General features: G+C 30.7%; 1 protein-coding gene across 1 annotated transcript; it reads right to left on the reverse strand.

The window, feature by feature from the left end:
• Positions 1–3161: 3161 nt before the first annotated feature.
• LOC146943867 (putative 2' cyclic ADP-D-ribose synthase BdTIR) lies at positions 3162–4129 on the reverse strand. Its single transcript, XM_085748777.1, has 2 exons — positions 3545–4129; positions 3162–3403 (listed from the first exon to the last, which is right to left on the reverse strand). Exons 1-2 carry the CDS (start codon positions 4099–4101, stop codon positions 3322–3324), a joined length of 639 nt encoding a protein of 212 aa, XP_085604903.1. The 5' UTR covers positions 4102–4129; the 3' UTR covers positions 3162–3321.
• Between the last annotated feature and the right edge of the window lie 17695 nt (positions 4130–21824).

A 21824-nucleotide genomic window follows, 5' to 3' on the forward strand; every position in this document is an offset into this window, starting at 1 on the left:
ACTATATAGCATTCCTCTTGGTGTAATCCCCACAGCTGTAAATGCACAATAAAATATATTGACTTTGAAGTGATGAAAGTATAATTAAAGTGTAGAATCGGAAGACAAGTTCTCTTTTCGTCCCTAATTATAAACAATTTTTTAAGAGAAAAAAATTGTCCCTAAATATCAGATCTTATACAAATTACTATTTGTTTTTATTATTTTTTTCTTAACTCTTTTCTTTTTATATATATTAAAAGTGGGTGGGGAGCAAAATTCCTCCGAAAGCTCATTTTAGCTCCTCTCCAATACGGAGAATTTGGAGGGAGGAGAACATTTCTTTCACATTTGAACTTAAATGTCCTTTTATTTAATGTCCTTTTATATACTAAAATTGTGAAAAATCTAATTTTTACATTTACACTTTATTAGAATATCTCTCCTCTCATGGTCAAACCAAAAACAAAGGGTATTAAAATCCAATACAATGTGTTGTTTTGTTTGTCGTCTTGATGCACCATTAATTTGATTTGATGTTTTGTTGTGGTGTTCACTCGATCAGATCGACTGGTTAATTTTGATCCAGTGCAGATTCAACAATGACAATTTGGTGTCATCGACATCTTAATTTCATCATATTTAATTGGTTAGCTTTGTCACATCTATAAACATTTTTCCGTTGCATGCTATCAACTAGGATAGTTTAAGTTTGTTAGTATATTCATCCTTTTTAATTGTAACAAATTTTAATTTGCTCTTATCAATGTATTATATCAATTTAAAAGAATGAATATTGTTATTTAAGTAAAATCAGTGGAAAAAAAAGTATTTTTTGATATTTCATAATGTTTCTTTCTTTAGTATGCTACGGAATATCGAAGAATTGGAAGTCTTGCAAGACAAGTCATGAAATTTCATAGGTTACGAGGTGCCGACGGTGGAGCTAATTATTAGTGCTTGTTCATCTTTTCTTTAACTGCGGCATGCAGTTAAACACTATGAAAAAGTCTTTCCCAAACACTATTGCGTTTCGAATAAAAAACTAAAGTGCAAGAGTAAGTTGAAAAATGATCCTCGTATACACAAACTAACTTCCCTCGTATATTAGTTAAAATGGTTCGAAACTCATTAGAAATTCATCGTGGCTTTATGATAAGTTCATCTTTTCTATACGATTTTAAAAAGAGTAATTATAATCTCTTTCATCTTATTTTATAGTTTTGGTTTCCCTTTTATCTTTGTTTATTTCTCACTATGAACAATTGGTAGTTGGAAGATAATGCAAATTGGTACAACAAATATCTAAAGAGTTTTGGATCCAATAAGGACAAATTTAGATTCCCAATTTAGTATGCAAAGGCCTACATGTTATGACGCAAGACCCTACATGTGAAAAGTGGGATTTCAACTAGAGTTAATAAAATGGGTTAGCTTGACCGGGTCGGTTTGAAAAGCTTGATTTCATGTTGACTTGGACTTTAAATACTTTGATTATTGGATATATGTTTTCATGTGTATTTTAACGGTTTTGTGTGTATGATTTCGGAACCCTTGTTAATTTGATTATGTAGAACATCAGGATTTTTTTAAATAAATATATTTCTGACGATATTCAACTTATGAAAATTTCTCTTATGTGAAACATCTGGATTTTTTGAAATAAATATATTTTTGATGATATTCAACTTATGAAAGTTTTTCTCGTCACATCTATATTTCTTCGGTTGCAAGTAACTTTTCAAGTATTTGTAAAACATTATCTTCCTACTTGGTTTAATTCATGAAGTATATTGGCAATTTGAATGTGGATGGTAGTTCATGGGAAATCAGGATTGTGGGGTTTAGTGAGAAATCATGAGGGAAACTTTCACTTTGGTTTTTATGAGAGTGTTCGTTGGTAGAACGTGTTACATGATGAGATTTAAGTGTTTTTATTCGAATCAAGTTGTGTTGGTAAGAGGGATTTAGAAAGGTAATTTGTTATAATCCTTTCATGGGATCGAGCTAGTGACTATAGGAACACATCTATATCACTATTATGCTAATATGTTGGAGATTATTAGAGATTTCATGAATAAAGATTGAAATTTCTTTTTGAAGCACACTCTTTGTGAAGGGAATGCTTGTGTTTATATCATTGCAAAGATGAGAACCAGTTGTTTAAACTCTTTGATTATTATGGTTAATGAGTCTTCTCCTATTTTGACATTGATGCTTTTAGCCAACACTCGAGGAGTGTGTTATTATGACTGAGTTTTTTTGTTTGATTTAGATCTTTTTTTTTTCCTTTTTCTTTTCTCATGTAACAAAAAAAATTGTTATAATATAGGGCAAGAGGTGTGGGTGCGGGTGCGAGCCGAGGAAAACCCGGCATGATATAATGACTAATATGTCCAATTTATTTTTGTCATGAACTAAAAATTACTATTCCAAAAATTACTCTTCTTTTTTCAAAATAGGTATAACTTGCCTAGGCTCCATCAACACTACGGGAGTCTTTAGAGCTTAGTTTTTAACTTTGTTGTTGTTTGCACTACACTTTTTTCAGGTAAGATTTTTAACAAGGCATTTCCTTTGGGTTTTGACCTAGTCCCTTATGTAAGTTTCCTTTGTTCACTTTCTTTTAATAAATTTATTAGAGTAATGCTACATGTTACACACTAATTTTTGCAAAAACAAAAAAAAACAAAAATAAAAAATCAGTTGGACTTGACCTACATTTGTTTTAATATATAATGGCAGTTAGTAAATAACACATCAGTTTATTCAGTTAGCGTCATGGGAGTGCATATTTTTTTTTTTTGGTCAAGCAGCTTAGTTGTTAGATCCACACACATTATGTGTGGAGAAGTGGGGAATTCAGGGTTCGAACTCCGGCCCCTGCACAAATTATCCCTGGTAGCTACCAACTGAGCTACACTTACGGGACGTCATGGGAGTGCATATTAAGTACAGTGCAAAATGAGTGGAATTTTGATAATTTTTGCTACACTTCCTTATTGTAGTCAGTAAACAAATAGATAAATAACATTTGTTGAAGAAGGTAAATTTATAAACTACAATTTATTGAATTTTACTCTAAAACAAACAGTATCATATACTATATCCCGAATTATGGGATCAGATACAAAAGATGAACCTAAATTGGTTCAATCCAATTGATTAAAAAAACAAAAGAATTGATGCCTGAATCAATAAATTACCCTAATTCAGGCCAAATAATTGAGTGTTGTCAACGGAAACATATGATTATCTCATTTGGATCTTATATGCAAAAAAAAATAATAAATTAAACAAATATTGTTATTTTATCCATTGGTGAACATATTGAATTATCATTCACCATTTCTTATTAGTCTCTACCTCCACCAAGTTCATGATTACTGCATCCGTGGCATCCTTTAGTAGTTCAGACCAGTCCCTGAAAAAGACAATGTCAAAATTAGTAATTAATTAATCCAAACTTAACAACCTCTTTAACTAACCAAAAAATAATAAGTGAAGAAATGAGAGAGAATTAATATATACAAGTAGTTGTACATTATAATATGTATGGACCTACCCATTGACAGGATCAAAGGTTAGTCCCACCGTATTTTTGGCTTCTTCTAGTGCTAAACTAAACCTTCGAAGCTGTTTCGGAGAGCAAGTTCCATCGTCCTTGACCATAAGCTGCGACGGTTTTACGTCGAAGAAGATAGGAACGACTCTTTTTTTTGTCTCCATGAGAAGAGCGAGTTCATGGAGACAATAATAAGAGTCGCAATAACGAGGAGAGAAGACGGTAACACCAACCTTACAACCAATAATAGCTTTGTCAATATGATGAAATAGTTTGTCTCCTGGTTTCATGTTCATACTGTCCAAAAACGATCTCACTCCCATGTTTGTTAAATCTTTGTATAATAACCCTGCAACGTTCTTCTTTGTGTCTATTCCACGGTGGTTTATGAAAACTTGACAAGCTGGTTGAACAATTTTGCGGTAGAAACGTTGCATGGCTTCTTCTATAAGCTTTGCTAGTTTCTTAATTATGTTTGTGTTTTGTATTATGCGGTATATATAGCAATAGATTGATTTTGTGTAATTTTGGTGAAAATGCGTTTCCATAAGTGGCATCCAAGAAAATACGTTGGAAATTTAAAGAAAAAAAAGAATGCATGTGTTTGAATTTTCTGACTTTCAAGGAGTAGTTCATATGTTTGAGTATTGTCCTTCTTACACGTACACACATGACCGTACCTTGTTCTTGTTGGAAGTATATGTGTGTCCATAAGCTTACACTATTTTGTTAATTAATTTAGTTTAATGGGGGTATTGGCAATTCAAATCCGTTGAAAATACATTTTCCCATCAAATTTTGGGGGGAAATTAACGGGCTCCTTCCATCAAATTAGTGGGGAGTACTATCTACATCCCTTATTATTTGAAAAATGTTAACAAGTGTCCGAAGATATTTCGGACACTTGTTAAGAAGATCAAAAGAGGAAGTTTATCTTAGAAATAATGTATATTCAATGTCTTAAAACTTTAAAAATTAACTTTTTTTACATCAAATTTATAATTTATTTTTATTTTTGACTTCTTAACTAATGTCTTAAAGTCACTTGTTAGTTAGCAAAATGCTTATTATTATTATTATTATTATTATTATTATTATTATTATTATTATTATTATTATTATTATTATTATTATTATTATTATTATTATTATTATTATTATTATTATTATATTTGATCATTTAACTAATAGAGTACAAAAATAAAGTAATATATTAAATTTGTCCTTTTTTTTTAAAGTATGGATTTGTCGATCGAAATTGGCATTAAAGAGAATCGAACTTGAGATGAGCATACTCTATAAGATTCCAAGCCAACCACTGAACCAATCTCAAATGGGTAATTTACCCATTTAATATATAGATTATCTAAAATTGTCCTTCAATTAATAGATTATTTTTAATGAAAACTATAACTCTTTTTGTTAAAACAATTAAAGTATCAACTTTAATTTGAAAAGATAGTAAATAAATCATACGTATTTTTGTAAGATAACAAGTAATGCATTCTTCTAATAATTTGAAAAGGGTATATGCAACAACACCAATAACAATAAAGTCTTATCTCACTAGATAGGATCAACCACATGAATCAAACGATGTCGTAGTCTTCTGTCAAAAATTATGTCTTTCTTCAACTCATTAGTTTATCTCTAAATTTTTCCTAATAGTTTATCATATAGTTTTTCTAGGTCTACTCCTACCTCTAAATATATGTCTGTCATTCATTTGATTTACCCTCTTGACTACATAATTCACACGTCTTCTCTATATTATTTCATATACCTCTACCTCTAAGATATATTAAATAACAGATAATTGTATGGTTCAGTTGTGAAAACACCCAACTGTTTAACATTTTAATAAAATTGTAGAAACCCACTTTTTGATTTATATTATTTTAAAGAAAAATTAAGGATAAACTAAAATAACACGAACTACCAATATGCTAAACTTTCCGAATTATACCATCACGACAATTTCACGATAGTGTCGATAATGTGGCCCGTTACTTTGATCATCCTTACACCCCTACTACCTTCTTTATTTCAACCAAATCCGAATTTAACACCTATTCACAAATCCGAATTTTTACAAGTCATTCCTTCACTTTAAATAGCATTACTCTTATACAAATTGATTAACTCTTTCTAGTTAACACCTTAAATATTCTATTTAGCTTATGGACCATGATAAAGAAAAATATGATTTAAATTTTATATTTGTTAATGTAATAATTCAGAAAATCGACAACAAATATTTAAAAGTATTTTCAATTAGAGTTACAAGAAAAAAATAGTGCTATTTTAATTTAGGGTTTTTCTATCATGTGCAAATTTGCACATGTTAAGAACAAAAAGAGTTATAGTTGTTTTCATTAAAAAGTTGATACTTTAATTGTTTTAACATGTGTCATATTATAAATATTAGACAAACACCTTTAGTTTATTCTAAGATTTTCTTTTTAAAATAAAAATTAAGTGTTTTTAAAAAAAAAAAAAAAAGACCGTACCGAACTTAACCATAAATAAGAGGCGGTGCTGTTCTAGTCAACTGCTTATTTTTTATATGTTAAAAACAAATATAGTATACCCCTCTTTTTTTAGTGGTAGCATAATACTCTCTTTTTTAGCAGAGCATAGTCGTCTTATATAATATACAATAATAATTTCCTTCTAAATTATGTTGATTTCTGTTACTATATACTTAGGATTCAAGGGCTATTTTAGTCTTCGAATATGTAATAAGTAGTCTCTCAACGTATTAAAATTCTAAAATAGCCCTTGATTTTGTATTTTGTTAGCCATAAAAGTCTCTGAAGTGACCTTAAGCAAGTATATTGAAGGGTTAATATGACAATATTAATGAAGTATTTTAATGTTAGGGACTATTTTGACTGATGAAATGTACAATCAGAGACAATTTAAAATTTTGATATATTGAGAGACTATTTTAACCCTACATGTATCAAATGTCTAAATCCGCCCCTATATATATTGTTCTCATAATATAAGTGATTAAATTTATAAATAATAAACTTAGTACTATTGTCATAATATAATATATATATGTTCATGTGAGTTTAACTCAGTTGATAAGGAGCCTCTTTAAAGAAAAAATTCAATTGATAAGGAGCCTCTTTAAAGAAAAAGTTCAATTGATAAGGACAATGCATAATATATGCAACGTCCGGGGTTCGAACCCCGGACATCAACAAAAACAAAAAATATAATAATATATTGTTTTCTATTTTTTTTAAGCAATATTGTTTTCTATTTTTGTTGCCCATATTATTCTTATATGTGATTTGATTTTGCTGGCCTTTAAGCATCTTCGACCCAATTAATTTTTTATTATAATTTTAAGTCATTTCATTTTCACACGTTAATAGTTTTCTTTTATCTATAAACACGTTAATAGTTTTCACACGTTCATTTTCACAATCTTACTAAATACATTTGAAACATAATGTGTTTTTTTTTTTTTTTGAGGGAATTTGAAACATAATGTGTTAAAGAGTGTCTTGTTGGTATAACTCTTCGTACATTTTCACCCCTTAATAATATAATATACTAGTATATTCTAACGTACCACCATGGCTCACAAAATGACTTGAGAAAAAGTATATACATTTGTAATTGCATAGATACGTCTTAATTGGAAGTGTGCTCCAAGAAGAATGCTTAGTAGTACTTGTTTATAAATAAATAATAATCAAGCTTGTGATGCTCTTAATTGAATTGATACCATAAGTATTTTCTAACGTTTGTTTTTTGAAGGAGTGAAGGTCTTGAAAGGCAAGTTATCAAATTGGAAAACACTTGCGTACCATAATAGTTGGGTACCATGTACCATTGGCCAGTCAAATTTTGACACATGTCAGAAATCTTTTAAAATCAGTTCCTATAAAAACCGGCTTAAAAAGTCCGAAGCAAAATAAAAATAAATAATCTATGGAAGGTCTTATAAACCCATTTGGGAAAATAATACCTCAACCATTCATATTAGAACCTAATTATAATAATATAATTAGAATGAGAAACCAAATTAATTGGTTAAGAGAAACAACATATTGGTTTCTAATAATTGAAAACAATTATTCTACATACTGGGAGTATGAAAACTTTGCAAATCTTTTAAGCCTTAGAATACAAAAGTTTATGCATGGCTAGTAAAGGTGTAAGTGAAAAAATACAAGATATTTTTGAAAACCTAACAGTACTTCAGGAACAGTTAGATAAAATAGTAGAATTTCTACTAAAAGAATTTGAAGAAAAACTCAATGAAAAATTATCTAACTTAGAAGAAAACCAAAAATTGTTAGATGAAAAATTTTGTGTTAAAATAGATGATTTGATCGATCTATTAAAACTCTTACCTATAAGAGATAAATGTCTAACCCTAGAAGAATTACAAACTTTTGTCAAAAAAGAAGGGGGAGATATGGTAGAAATTTCAGAAAAAATTGAAAAATCAGAAAAAGAAATTAACTTTTTCGCGCCATTGCCCTAAAAATGGACGAAACAAAAGAAGAAATAGCTAATCAGCTAAATGAATTACAAACATTAATGGCTTCTTTAGACATTAATAGAAAAAATCAAATAACAGAAGAGTCTGATGATGAAAACAAATTTGTCTACGACTTCGGATCAGAAAGTTCTTTCAGTATGGAAGAAGAACCACAAGTAGGACTTGTAAAAACTGATGAGAAACCAGAATCATCAGAACAAGGTCGAAAAAGAGGACGCCTAGAAGGTAATGAAGAATTTATCGACCAACAAATCATTCAAAATAAAATGGATGAAAGAAAATTTAAACAAATACCACCTAAATATATACCAACAATAAATCGTCACAAAGAAGATAATGTTTTAAACATTGACTGTAGTGAGGATGTCAAAAGGGAACTAAGAAGTTGGTATCATGATCACATGGTAACTATCCAATTAGATCCTACATTAGGAAAACTAAGTTCAAAAGGCATTTTTAACTATTTAAAAACAAAAACTATAGGAAATGCTTGGAGTTTTATGTCTGAACAATCAGATTCAGAACTTCCATCAACAACTGAAGAAGTGATAAATCATGTCTATTCAATTTTGAAAAAGGAATTTGTAGGTTTTGATGCGCCAGAAGCAGAATCAGACCTAAAATATACAAACATTCATAGAATCCTTAATTTAAGAATTTGTGATATGTGTTATGTTGAACCATTCATATGTGAATTTAGCAAATATTATTATGCAATATCTCCACAAGAGAGATTACAATATAATCTTTTAGGATTATTCTACAATAAACTTCCATCATCTGTAGGAACAATAATGGAAAAAATAATCCAAGAACACCTAGAAAGGATCGTAGGATCAAACGATACTCTAGGAACAAGAATAACCGCATTAAGGAGATGGATATCCGAAAAATGTATGGAAAAAACTGCTAAAAGAGAAGCAATAATAAATGTTTGCTGTGATAGAATTCGAGACAAAGTAGGAAACTACGGATGTAATAAACCTAGAAGAAAGAAAAAGAAAAAAGTTTTTAGGAAAATAGATCGTTCTGAATATAAAAGGAAAAATAAATTTCCTAAAAAATTTAATAAACAAAAATACTTTAGGAGAAATAAAAAATATCCTAAAAAGAATTCATGTCTTAAAGGAAAGAAAACATGCACATGTTGGTTGTGTAATGAAGAAGGACATTATGCAAATGAATGTCCCAAAAAGAAAGATTCCAAAAAAGAAACCTTAAAGTTAATTTGGGAAGTAGGTTTCGAACCAATAGAATCAGATATAGATTCTGATGAAAGTAGTATTTTTGAATATACTACTGAGGAAGAAATTGAAGAATGAGTAGAAAAATTTTAAAAAATGGAAACCCTAATGCAACATTTATCCAGGTAACACTGAATAAAAAGAAAATCATGGGTTACATTGACACCGGTGCCACTTTATGTTTTGGTAGGAGATCCATAATTAAGGAAGGATGGATTAGACTACAAAAACCAAAAGAAATTATCTTTGCTGATAAGAAAAAACACCAAATATGGTTTGTTCTAAAACATGTTTTTATAAAAATTGAACATAGATACTTCTATGTAAAATCAATCTATGAACATGACTCTGGAATAGATCTGATAATAGGAAATAACTTCTTGAAGTTATATAATCCTTTTATTCAAAAGACTGACACCATAACATTAAATTGGTTTGATGTCAATAATCCAAAAGAAAGTGAATTTGTTACAACAAACATTATAACAAAAAATGAAATTTTAAAGGCAATTTCAGAAAATCTCAATATGCTTAGATGTATGTGGGATAAGAGAAAGTTTTATTTAACAATTGAACAAAATCTAGGACATCATCTAGATCAAGTTTGTTCTGAAAATCCATTAGACTCTATAGTAAACAAAATTCAAGATTTAATTGTTGTGAAACTTAAAGATCCTAAAAAAGAAGTTAAGGTCTTGTACAAAATCCCTTATTCAGGAGAAGATAAGGAAGAATTTAAAAAAGAAATAGCAGAACTATTAGAGAAAGGATTAATAAGTCCTTCTATTAGTCCACATTCAGCGCCAGCTTTTTATGTCAGAAAACACAATGAGATAAAAAGAGGAAAAGCTCGAATGGTAATCAATTATAAAAAACTTAATGAGGCAACCATAAGTGACTCATATAAGTTACCAAGAAAAGATTACATTTTCGAAAAAATAAGAGGATGTAATTGGTTTTCATCTTTAGATGCAAAATCTGGATACTGGCAGTTAAGGTTATCAGAAGAAACAAAACCCTTAACAGCTTTCAGTTGTCCAGAAGGACATTTTGAATGGAATGTTTTACCATTTGGTTTAAAACAAGCACCATCAATATATCAAAGATTTATGGACAACACTCTTAAAGGTCTTGATCATATTTGTTTTGTATATATCGATGACATATTAATTTTTACTAAAGGAAGTAAAGAACAACATGTTAAAGATGTTATGACTGTTTTAAACAGAATAAAAGATAGAGGAATTGTTCTATCTAGAAAAAAGTCAATACTTTTGAAACAAGAAATCGAATTCCTTGGTCTTATTATAAGAGAAGGAGGAAAACTCGATTTATCACCACATGTTCAAGAAAAAATTTTACTTTTTCCTGACCAATTAGTGGATAGAAAACAAATCCAAAGATTTTTGGGATGTTTAAATTATATTCCTAATGAAGGATTTCTTCAAGACTTAGCAAATGATAGAAAAATTTTACGGAAGAAGATATCTGAAAAAGTGCCATGGTCATGGACACAAAAGGATACTGAGGCTGTAAAATCTTTAAAAGAAAAATTAAAAGAACTCGCTGATCTTCCAAAAGAGATTGGTGATACAGCAAAGAGATTTAATGACTTCCTTGCTAAAGGAAGAGAAATATATCTCCAGTTCGAACAAACTTATCCATGGTTTTTTGAAGAAAATGATTTTATGGCTGTAAAACCAAGAACAGTCATCAAAATAGGAATTTCAAATAAAACTTATCTACCTCCAAATTCAGAAAGTATCGGATGGACAGTAGATTCGTTTATTTATCAAATGAAACGTTTTTATGACAACCTTATTAGATATGGTTCTACCATTATTAATTATAAGGTCCTTTACACTACAGAGACCTGTCTCATGGTCTGTGATTCAAAGAGGAAGGTTTCAGAGGAACACCTCAAGCAAACACTCCATTATGAAGAACTATTCTCAAGATTCGAAAATGCTCTTAGCCAGGTCCCAGAAGAAGTTCAATAGGAGTGCTGTCAACACTTCTCGAAATACAAAGGGCATATCTGTTAGGGTTGGGAATAGGCCAGGCCGGCCTACAGGGGCCTACGGCCTGGCCTGTTTTGGCCTGGCCTGGCCTGGCCTGTTTAGTAGATAGGCCTAGGCTTAGGCTTTTTAAAAAGCCTGTTTAGTTAAATAGGCCAGACTTAGGCTTCCAGAAAAGCCTGTTAAGCCTAATAGGCTGGCCTATTAATACTATTTATTAAAAAATGTTTTTTATATTAAAATAATTGCATATATTAAAAATATAAATATCTTTTTCTCTATCTAGTAGTCCCATAATAGGCTTTGTTGTTATAGACTTTTAAGTAGGCTTTAATCTAGTTAAAATTTACTTGTAGTTAAATAGGCTTTTAAGTAGGCTTTAAGGCTTGTTTAGCTTATTTAGTAGGCTAAATGAACTATTTGATGGCCTTAATATAAAGTAGGCCTGTAAGTAGGCTTTCAGGCCAGTCCAGGCTTTTAAATAGGCCAGGCCAGGCCAAGAAAAACGGCCTATGATAGGCCATAGGCCAGGCTTAGGCCTGTAAATTTTTTCGTAGGCCAGGCTCAGGCCTATCAAAGCCTGGCCTGGCCTGGCCTATTCCCATCCCTAATATCTGTAAATGGTGTGCAAAGAAGAAAGTGTCGGTAGAAGAAAACAAAATACCGACAATCACAGTACAAGAAGATAAGGCAAAAGGAAAAGCCTAAACACGTGTCATATAGATGACCGTAGGAATAAAGTTGTAATAATGGAACCTTATCATCTGAGTCAGATGGGGTCCATTTAGACAAAAATCTTATCACCTTATGTGATAATGCTTTTACTTTTTCCTTTACGTGTTTTGTTTGTTTTTCTTTTTAGCTGGAAGGAAAGTGACATGTGACCTACTCTGTAAGTCCTTTCCTCCTATAAATAAGAGCCTCGATGCTCACTTGTAAATTACAACAAAAATCAATGAAGTAAGTACCTTAGTTTGTGAAAAACGTTGTTGGGAAAGGACTTCGCAGAATTTGAGGTTGTCATTACCAAATCGAAAGATTTTTCAATATCAATAATCGAAAGATTATTTCAGAATCCAGAAGATCGAAAGATCAGAATTATCAATTCTAGCCAGAAGTCAGGTATGATTTTATATTTATAATTCTTAGTATTTTACAATGGAATATAGTATGATAAAAGAAAATTCATCTGGTTTTATGGCAGATGTATTAATAGATCATATAGAAAAGGTAGATTTTACCTTAAAACCAGAAGAAAACTTCAAACAAAAAAGTATTTCTTCTTTAATAAAAGAAAAATTATCTAGAGAAAACATTCTAAAATATGGAATGATGATAGGAGAAGTTCCTATACCAATGGAATCAACAAATGGATCTGTTGTAATATCTATGATTGATGAAGAACAAATAAACGAAAGGTTAAAACACTTATCGTTAGAAAAAAGACAAAAGATAGGATATATTCATATATCGACTATTCAAATAATTATAAAAAGTACTTTTATGAAAGGAATAAATTCAGAACTAGAACTTCTTATAGAAGATGCTAGGTTAAATAAAAAACATTCACTAATAACCAAAGGTGAAGGAAATCTAAAAGGTGGAAAAATAAAATTCGATATAAATTTACAAATAGGTTTAAGTCTAAATGATATAGATCTAAATAGATCTTTAGTAATTCATTATAAACTCAAAGACCAAAAACTTATGAGACCAGGAAATCATCCTTTTAGTATAAGTTATAAGATGAATTATGCACTAAGTAACTCTCATTATAGTGTAGAGTTTAGTGGAAGAGAAAAAATACAAATAGATGAACTATTTGCACCATTAGTAAAACTAGAATCACCAATTCTAAAACCACTAAAAAGATCAAAGTCTATTATGACAATAGAAAGAACACCTCTCTTAGAGCAAGAGGAAAATACTAGTGAACCAAGGTTCCTACCACCAAGAACTTCATTAGACAGTATAAAGTTTGATAAAAATTTATCAGAAATAAAAACTGAACTTTTAAAAATTAATAAAAAATTATGATGCCAGGAATAACAATAAAAAATGAACTAAAATTATTCAGAATAAAACTAGATACCCTAGTTAACAAAATAGAAGAAAATTTCTTTAGAATAGAAATGAAGAACACAATTTGGGGAATTCATGATTTAATGATTCTACAAATTTCATATGTAGATGAAGTAATAGAAGAATTAGAAGAAACAGAAAATGTTTCTATTACACAAAAAGAAAGAGCCACAACTCTGTTATGGCCATCCCAAAAACTAGTTGAATTTGAACAATCCTTAGAAATTTTTTTAGAAAATTCCTCAAACATATAATGTCTGGGTTAACAACTAAAAAAGAATTAGAAGCCTTGAAAGAAAGACTAAAAACCATAGTTAGTGATATTGAATGGTATTATGATTTAATAGTATTCAAACAAATTTGTTATAAGGCTCAAACTATAACAATGGTTCACATAAGATTAATTGAAAATCTATTAGAAGAAATTCAAGAAAATAATCTCACCGAAATTCAAAAAACAAGAGCGAAAATTATTTTAGAACCTTTCCAAGCTTTAACACAAATCGAATCACTCTTAAAAGAAACCAAAGATTTGGAAAACTTCGTGACCAATTAATAATGCCCGGATTAAATCTTATAACAGAATTAGAACTCTTTAAAGAAAGATTAAAGAACATAGTTTCTGATATAGAATTTTATCATAGAAGAATTATCCTAAGACAAATGCTTTTTCATTCTAGAGAATTAGTACAGTACCATATAGAATATGTTGAAAACTTCCTAAGAGAAGTAGAAGATTTAGAAAATCTTACTAATACACAAAGAGAAAGAGTTAAAACACTCTTAAAACCATTTCAAGGTTTAATTAGAATCGAACAAATGTTAAAACAAGTTCGAGAAAATTCCGCTGGCGACCCTGCCCCAAGCTGGTATCAGAGCCAGTAATACAATCCTAAGGGATAAAAATGAAAATAAAAATAAAGATATTATTTTTTCAGAAAAGACAAAAGTCTTTCAAAATCGCTTTTCTATTTAACCGATTTAAAAGGTTAAGAGGACAAAATACACTAATTGGATAATGTTATATAACATAGAAATCCACTATGTTACACAAGTGGAGTCCTATGAAATTTCACAAGGAAGCTAAATAGTCCTTATTCATATTTTATTTCAAACGTCAATTCAATGTTTCACAAGGAATATTGATTTTTTTTTTTTGAGGGGACAAGGAATATTGATTATTGGCATGCAATTGAACAATACGGCGGTCATATGTATTCACATATACGCAAACTAATTAAAAAATAAAGTGTAACTGTGCAAGACTACGTCGACAAAAGGACTATATACGCAAACTAATTTTCCTTCATTAGTTATAAAGGTTCGAAACTCATTAGAAATTCATAGTGGCTTTATGAAAACTCCATGTTTAATTTATAGAATTTTAATTAAAAGAGAATTTTTTCCTCTATTTGATCTTATTTATACTTATTACTATCATTGTTTATTTTTCTTCTTGCAAGTTGATATTGAGTTCGAAAATAATTCAAATTGGTACAATCTAAAAAGTTTTGGATGTAAAAGATCAATGTTGAGTACCAAGATAGTAGGCAAGATCACATTGTGGTTAGAACCAAGTTGGTTCAAATACAGTACCATACTCATTGATGTTTATATGATAACAAAGCAAAAGAATGATTTGTCTACTTGATCATGTCTGACCTCAGATCTTTGGATGGTGTGTTGAATGATCTTTGAGGGTAGGACCTTCGTCAATAGTCTTCTTCTTGGACGGAGGGAGATGGTAGATGCGAAGACACTTTAATGCTCAAGTTAATAAGCGTCGTGGAAATATAAGGTAGTTTAGGATAAAATGTGTGTGTACATGGTTCAATGACACTGTGTTAGTATTTATAGAGCGGGTTTAGAGTTTTGAACCTTCAGCCTTTACATGGGTAGTTGTCCTCAAGGGATAGCCGTAAGTATATAATGAGAAGATATCATCGAATTTGAACTAGATGGCCTAGATTGTCCCAAGGGGTCATTATTCCAGTGTGGTCCAAGGAGATTTCCATATGATAGTCCTTCTTGACCTACGAGAGAGGGTACCAGACCTAGTTTTAGTTTGGGCCATGAGCCATACCAGAACAGTTGCCTCCTAAGTTATTAGTTGAGGGAATCAAGTAATAGCTAGCCGCTAGAGATGAGTATGAAGTCCAACATGTTTAAGCAGTTCAAACGTCATTTCAGTACACATGCCTTTGGACCTAGGGTTGCAAGCCTAGTATCGTTGGTTTATGGGTTATAAGTTTGTGACGTGAAGTTCAGTCTTAGGCATTTTTTTTATCGAATTGCCTAAGAATATCTTGTGGGCAATGGATGGGGGTAAACATAGTTCGCACATAGTCATTGGGCGTATACCCGTGTGGACTCCATGTGCACAATACCATTGTGTTAATAGTAGATTTGTGTTCAAGTATGCATGATGCGACAAGTCTTGATGGAAAATTGTATCTAATGGTGGCATTTGAGTGGTGTTTGTTCAGTGCAGACGCAACGTTCATGATTGTTGGATTCGTTTTAAACCATATATTATAAATGAGTTGCGCTTCTCCGTAAAGGTTTAATGATGATGATTGAGTTTATGCTTTTGAGGCATTGGTTCTGGAAGACAGTCAGGATTGTTGGATTGGTGATGTTTGGTTTTCCTTGATCCTCCACTGTTGGATCATGATCTCTAGGCTTCTAAAATTTCCCTTTTTTTTTCCTATTTAAGGGAAAGTCTTACATTCTTCTTTCTTTTCACAAATCCCTCTCTCTAAGTCCCAATATCCCCTCTTCAAGCGTTTTGCATTCTCTCCACTTTAGGTCTCTCTTTTGTCTTTCTTCAACTTATTTTGACGGCATGATTATCCTCTTTTGTTCGCTCTAAGTCCCAATATCCCCTCTTCAAGCGTTTTGCATTCTCTCCACTTTAGGTCTCTCTTTTGTCTTTCTTCAACTTATTTTGACGGCATGATTCTCCTCTTTTGCGTGATTCTCCTGTTTTATCTTTTACGTTTATGTTTAGGTTCTACATAATTGTCCTTTCTTCAATCTTTTTGAATGCCTTGGCTAAGAGTGCATAAAATAGGTAACTAGATTTGTGAATTTTCACTAGTTTATGATGGCTTATTGTATAACGAGGAGTTTGGGATATCGTCTTTCTAAGTGGGTTTTCTTTTTCTGGAATGCGTTTAAAGGTTTGATGAAGACCGATGAATGTTCATAGTTTTGAGTAAGGGTAAAAGGTGAAGGTTGGATGTAGCATGTATTCCTTACGACGAACAATTCAAGATCAACCAGAGACCCAGACTGTTCTAGATATGTGGAGCAACGTTTATGCCCCTCAGCAGACATTTATGGAAAAAACTTGTTACCCACGTGACTATCTTTGAGTCGGTCATAGTTATCAACAAGAAAATCAGGAATCCGAAGCCTAAGAAGCAAAGGATTGACACCAATAGGTATGGTAAGTGCATATTGAAACATTTTTTTATAGCCTGAAATTTTGACATTTTGAGATCTTTTTGTGCTTAGTATCATATTGTTGGCATACTCCTATATTTTAGGTACGATTTTATCTTTAATGTTATTCTTAGATTAATTTTCGTGTTTAATATGTTTTTGACCCCTATTAATGGTGCACACCATAACTTTGGCTACGTTTATATGATTAAGGTGTGCAAAAATGCGTAAGAAAGTGAAAGAATGGATCTACAACTTTTATTTTTCATCTGGAGCCTAGTTTAGACGTCTTGCTACTCAAAATTGCAAATCTCTAAAGTATTAAAGTTGATTTTAGGTTTTTGTTCCACTTAGTCTTATGTAATAGGTTGATTTGCTGATTCTAAACCCAACTATTATCAAACTTGGTTCTAAAATTGTTATAAATAGACTTCTAGAGCTAGAATACAACTATCTCATCTTTTGGGCAGTCATATTTCATACTTTTCATTGGGTACTACAAACTTTTGTAATAGAAGCCTAAGAACCTAAAATCAATCCACTGGTGAAAAGGGTATTTTGTGTATGCATTCTTGAGGTTCATATGCTAATGTTCGTTTTTTTACGTTTTTATATATTTTTCTATTAATTTTGTGTCCTTATATTGTATGTCTATTCTAGGATCAATTTTGTTTGATGTTTATTTTTTAAAAATTTGGTATCTGATCCAAGGACCGACTAATCCGATGAGACCAATCCCACCACTCACTTGCAGGGGTCCTGTTTAAAGCCAGAGCAAAGCTTTGTATGGACTTGCCCACCAAAAGTGGCACCAGAGAGAATCAAACCTGAGACCTTGAGAAAAGCGCACTCCAAGATCCCTAAGCCAACCACTAGGTCAACTCCAAATGGGTCGTTTGATGCTTAATCGTTCTGATTTTGGTTGAGTTTAAATTTGTATGATGCTTAATCATTTCAATTTCAACTTATGTCATTTCAATTTAAACAAGCAATGAAATAATTCAAATAATCTCAATATAGAATTTAAATTTGGGGTTTCGGTTTGTTGATAACAAGAACCGTAGAGTATTTAGGTCATTTTAAGGTGTGAGAGAGCAATTTTTGATGTGTAAAGAACAATTTCCTAAAGACAATATATTAAAAAACGGATTAAGGCCCATCGAGGTCCAATCTATCTATCCATATATAAAAAGTAGAAAAATGTGGGATTTTTATATCTATCCACACCCCTTGTATGAGCAAAATTAATAGTGTCAAAGCTCTCTGCATCGGTCCAAAATTTTTTTCTTCACGATTTTGTAATTTGAGGTTTCCATATTTGTAAACTTGACTCATACATTATATTTAAATTTGAATCTGAATTTTATGCATCTATAATCTTTTTTTTCGACGAATATACATCTATAAGCCTAATTTTCATATGTTGTATTTTAATTTTCAATATTCAAAATCTAAATTTTTAGACATCATATTCGAGTGTTACACACCCAAATACTTGGGTTAAAGACGTTTGGACACCATTATAAATATTTATTTTTCACATCTTAAAAAATAGTTTTCAAATATTATAATTAAATTTCTAATGCCAAAAAACTATGTTCATATATAAATTCCTACTTCCCAAAGAATAGTTGTCATAAAGGGACAACTTGTTTCAAAAAAAAAAAAAATAGTTGTTATAAAGTGGTGATGGTTTGAGAAAGATAATCATTGGAGAATGGTGATATGGGCTGGACAAAATATCCATATCCGCCCGAAACCGTGTAAACCGGCCCATATAAAACCGAAACGGGCAGGTCCAGACGGGCGGCGGGTTGCATGGTCTCAAAAAATGGGTTGTGGTGGACATGGTTGGGTCGGTTCGGATGTCAAAATCTGAACCAACGATACCCACACCCGTCCGAGAATGTGATTACCTTGCCCATTAATATATGTTTTCAATACTGATTAATTTTGACTGAGTGACTTTTCAGTGCTGTATTCAATATTTTTACTATTTCTCTCACTAGAAATCTGACAACTTTTTAAGTATTATTAATTAATTAATTAATTAATTAATTAATTAATGGAGTAGTAACTGTTGCTTGTTCCTACCTATTAATATTATAATTGAAATGGTTCCATCATTAAAAACATTTAATTATTTCCTTTTAATATTTTCTTCTTCTTCTTTGAACGTTATCTGTTCTCGTTCCTTTTTTCTTTGTTTTTAATTATTTTCCTATCACCTTACAAGTGCTTGCCCTTGTTTAGAATTGTTCTTTTTTTTTTTTTTTTACCAAGCACCAAATCCTTCAGATCTGGTCTTCTATGTTTTAGACATGTCTCTTTGTACAAAATGAGAACATAAACGAAAGATACATAGGGTGTTTCAATGGATTCATGAATCATCTTCATCCATCATGTTTGTTCTTTTGTTGTGATGTTTCTGCTTTTTTCTTCACTTGCAATTTCTAACTTCAGTTGATTTAGAACCGTGTGAACCCACCCATCCGAAACCGGTACCGACTCAAACCGTCACCGACATAACCGATGACTCAAACGGACGAAAATGGACTCAGTTTTTCCATCCGCGAAACCGATCGGAACCGTGATTTTTGATCTGAAACCGTCCGAGTCCGACCGTTGTCCACCGCTCAATTTTATAACTTATACTAAAAATACGATTTCGAAATGTGCATAGTTAGTGAGTTTAAAAATATTTGACGATAAATTTTGATCAAACAATATATAGTAGAGGTATTAATATAACATATATTATCTTGTAAAAAAAAAATGAAGCTTTAAAATGTAGCTTATACTTGGACGTGAATAATAAACGTGGAAACAAATAGATTATAAGTGGTTGTTTGGATTTGTCAGTCCTTAGGTAGGGTTGCCGTAAAAATAAGAAAGCTACAAATATACATATATGCATATGTATTTGATGATACATTTGATATGTTGTAAGCGATGATCAAATTATCAAACTCATTATAACTCCATGAATGTTGTGTTCACAAGGATTGATTTTTCCATTCAAAAAGGTCTAGCGGCATAACTTGTTGTCCGTTTGCCTTCTATTCAAGTGTAAATAATGATTTATATATTTATATACTCTTTTTTATTATAACTCGCTTCTTAACTCCTTGTTTTAACCATCAAACCAATTTTATATCTTCTCTTGGTTTTATTAATTGAACTCCAAGCATCTCTTGTAAAAAAAAAAGAAACATGCATTTGAATCTAATCCAAAGATATTTTATCCATAAATACTTGGATGAGATGATAAGTAATTTTTTTCCAATTTAACTAGAATACAACTCTGAAAATGTTGTGATATTAAATTTCTTAAAAAAAAAAGTTTTATCATCTATTGAAATATTATTCAACTCTGCATTTGAATATATATATATATATATATATATATATATATATATATATATATATATATAGGTGTCATGTTAGTAAAAATAAAATAAAAAATCAAAATCTTAATATATAGATAGATTTACCGATTAAAAGAAGATGGATTTGCCTGTTTCAATAAATCTACCCCTGTTCCTTTGGATTTAAAAAAAGAATATCTACCTATGTGAAAGTGAGTCTTCAAGCAAATATTTGATTGGGTACTATACTGCTATATGATTAAATGATCAAACTTGTAGAATAAATTTTGTCGTCTTGTTTTAGAAGGTGTTTCATTGTCAATGGCACAACTCATAGTCATAGAACCCCACACATGCATAACATTTCCTTTTCCAGCTAATAAAGTGAGCTATACATCTGTTTCATAGTTGGATTCAGATCTACCTCTGTTTTCTATAATAATAATTCAGCCAATAGAAATCATCTTCTTTTTTATTTTTATTATTAAAGCTAATTTAATAATGGGTCATGTTAACTTGTGCCCTAAGGGCACAAGTTAAGAAACTAAAAATAGAATTAAAAAGTAACTTTTGTATTGAAAAGACAAAATTTCAAACTTTTAATATATTGAATGCACAATTTTCAATAAAAAGTTTCTATGTTTAGTTTCTAAACTTATGCTCTAAGGCCACAGGTTAACATTTCCCTTTAATAATCTTATACAACGGCCACTCTACACTTTTTCAATATTCGTGGAGTCATATCAAATTATCTATGTTTTTAAACTATAATAAAATAATTCATGTGTAACAATATCTGATAGAAAATTATAAATCTATAATTATACAATGGGTTAGGAATATTATTTATATAAGTATTTTTAAATAAAAAAATTAATAAATTTATAACATATAATTTATTTTTTCTAGCACTTGTTATTTTAAGAGTAAAAATTGAATTTGAATTCCCTCTTAATTTACTTGCGATTCACTTTAATCTCTGACACAAAATAAAACTCAAATTAATCCACGTTATTTTCATATTATGAACAAATTAATTCATGTCATAAATGAGTTAAAGACTATTTTTGACAAGTTAGAGACTAATTAATTTGTCTTGTGTATAAAAACATCAACGATTAATTTGAGTATTTTTTTATTTATTAAAGACTAAATTTGGCCAAAAGAATTACGACAAATTAAAATAGACCTTCACTTTTCTTTGAATTTTGTCTCTCTAGTCCAGCTATTTTTTCCCTCTTATTTTGTGATTGTGTTTCGGTTTTCTATATAACTACTCTCTCCGGTCACTGTTATAAGCAAAAATCAACTTTTTAGGTTCATTCATTAAATGATGTATTTGGTCAATAATATAGACCAAATACATCATTTAATGAATGAACCTAAAAAGATATTTTTTTGCTTATAATCGGAGGGAGTATGTCCCAACCTGCTAGTGCCCAGGGGCCAGGGACGAATAGAGGGGGTGACGTCTTGCTCTCTTGTTATTTTAGGCTTTGTTTGGGAGTTTGGAGGAGGAGGGAGAGGAGGGCTTTGGGGGGTTGGAAATATATAGAAAAATGAACAAAAAATTCACATTTTTTGAAAGAACAG

This window comes from Medicago sativa, chromosome 2, assembly GCF_051527215.1.
Source record: "Medicago sativa cultivar Bolivia chromosome 2, Bolivia_mono, whole genome shotgun sequence".
NCBI classification, from domain to species: Eukaryota; Viridiplantae; Streptophyta; class Magnoliopsida; order Fabales; family Fabaceae; genus Medicago; species Medicago sativa.